General features: G+C 32.5%; 1 protein-coding gene across 1 annotated transcript in view; it reads left to right on the top strand.

The window, feature by feature from the left end:
- Positions 1 to 505, top strand: part of LOC117178338 — a 21,846-nt gene extending 21,341 nt beyond the window's left edge. Inside the window, exons 3-4 of the mRNA XM_033369755.1 lie at positions 43 to 251; positions 345 to 505. Coding sequence (XP_033225646.1) covers positions 43 to 251; positions 345 to 488 — 353 coding nt within the window. The 3' untranslated portion in view covers positions 489 to 505. The remainder of the gene's footprint in view (positions 1 to 42; positions 252 to 344) is intronic.
- Positions 506 to 824: the final 319 nt, after the last annotated feature.

The raw sequence follows: 824 nt of genomic DNA, 5'->3' as shown, positions 1-824 counted from the left end.
ATATATTATATAAATGAAAGTTAATTTGTCTTGTTCTTTCAGGGTTGGCAGAAACCTTGATCCGAAATCAAGAAGGGCTGAGAATGGTGGTACTGCAGCAATTAAATAAAAATAATAATGCCGATCAGTCGTGGAATTGCGCAGATGCTTTTTCCACAAACGCTGTTTTGTCTACGCTGCCATTCGATAGCACGGCTGACGTAGATAATTTCAACACCCTACTGCAAAATGCAGATTTTAAAAAGTTAACGGTAGGTAGATATTTTTATCCAAATAAAGGACTTTGAGACATTTAATGATAATTTTGTTTTATAATTAATTTCTTGTTTTTGCATTTTTTCCAGTATCGAGCATTTGACAGCATTGGCGGAGGAAACGTGAGGAGCACAATTTATGGAATCCTAAAAAGGATATTCTCCAACTACCTAGCGGTTAGCTGGACCTGGTGTGGTCGCTCGAATAAAACTGAGGGCCTCCAAGCCCGCTAAAACATTATTAAAATGATTAAAAGTAAGAATTTTTTAAAATAATTTATATTACGTCGGTCGACAATATTTCACCTACGTATATGTGGTTTGAAATATATCATTTCCGTACAAATTTGGTATGCTTTATTCGTATCTTACCTTTGTTTCCATCAGCTGCTTTTAAAAATAGATTTGAAACTTCTTTTTTTTTCAAAGAAATTTTGTTTCTGTTATTGCAAAACGTACTAGATGATTTTTTAAAATGAATTTAGGACATAATATTAATGTGATTTAAAAGGAAAAATACAAAATACAAGGTTTTGATGAAACTGTGACATTTAGGAGAAAAAAGTGAAT

The sequence above is a fragment of the Belonocnema kinseyi genome, chromosome 8 (genome assembly GCF_010883055.1).
Source record: "Belonocnema kinseyi isolate 2016_QV_RU_SX_M_011 chromosome 8, B_treatae_v1, whole genome shotgun sequence".
Classification (NCBI taxonomy): domain Eukaryota; kingdom Metazoa; phylum Arthropoda; class Insecta; order Hymenoptera; family Cynipidae; genus Belonocnema; species Belonocnema kinseyi.
This window is presented reverse-complemented; position numbering and strand designations above follow the sequence as displayed.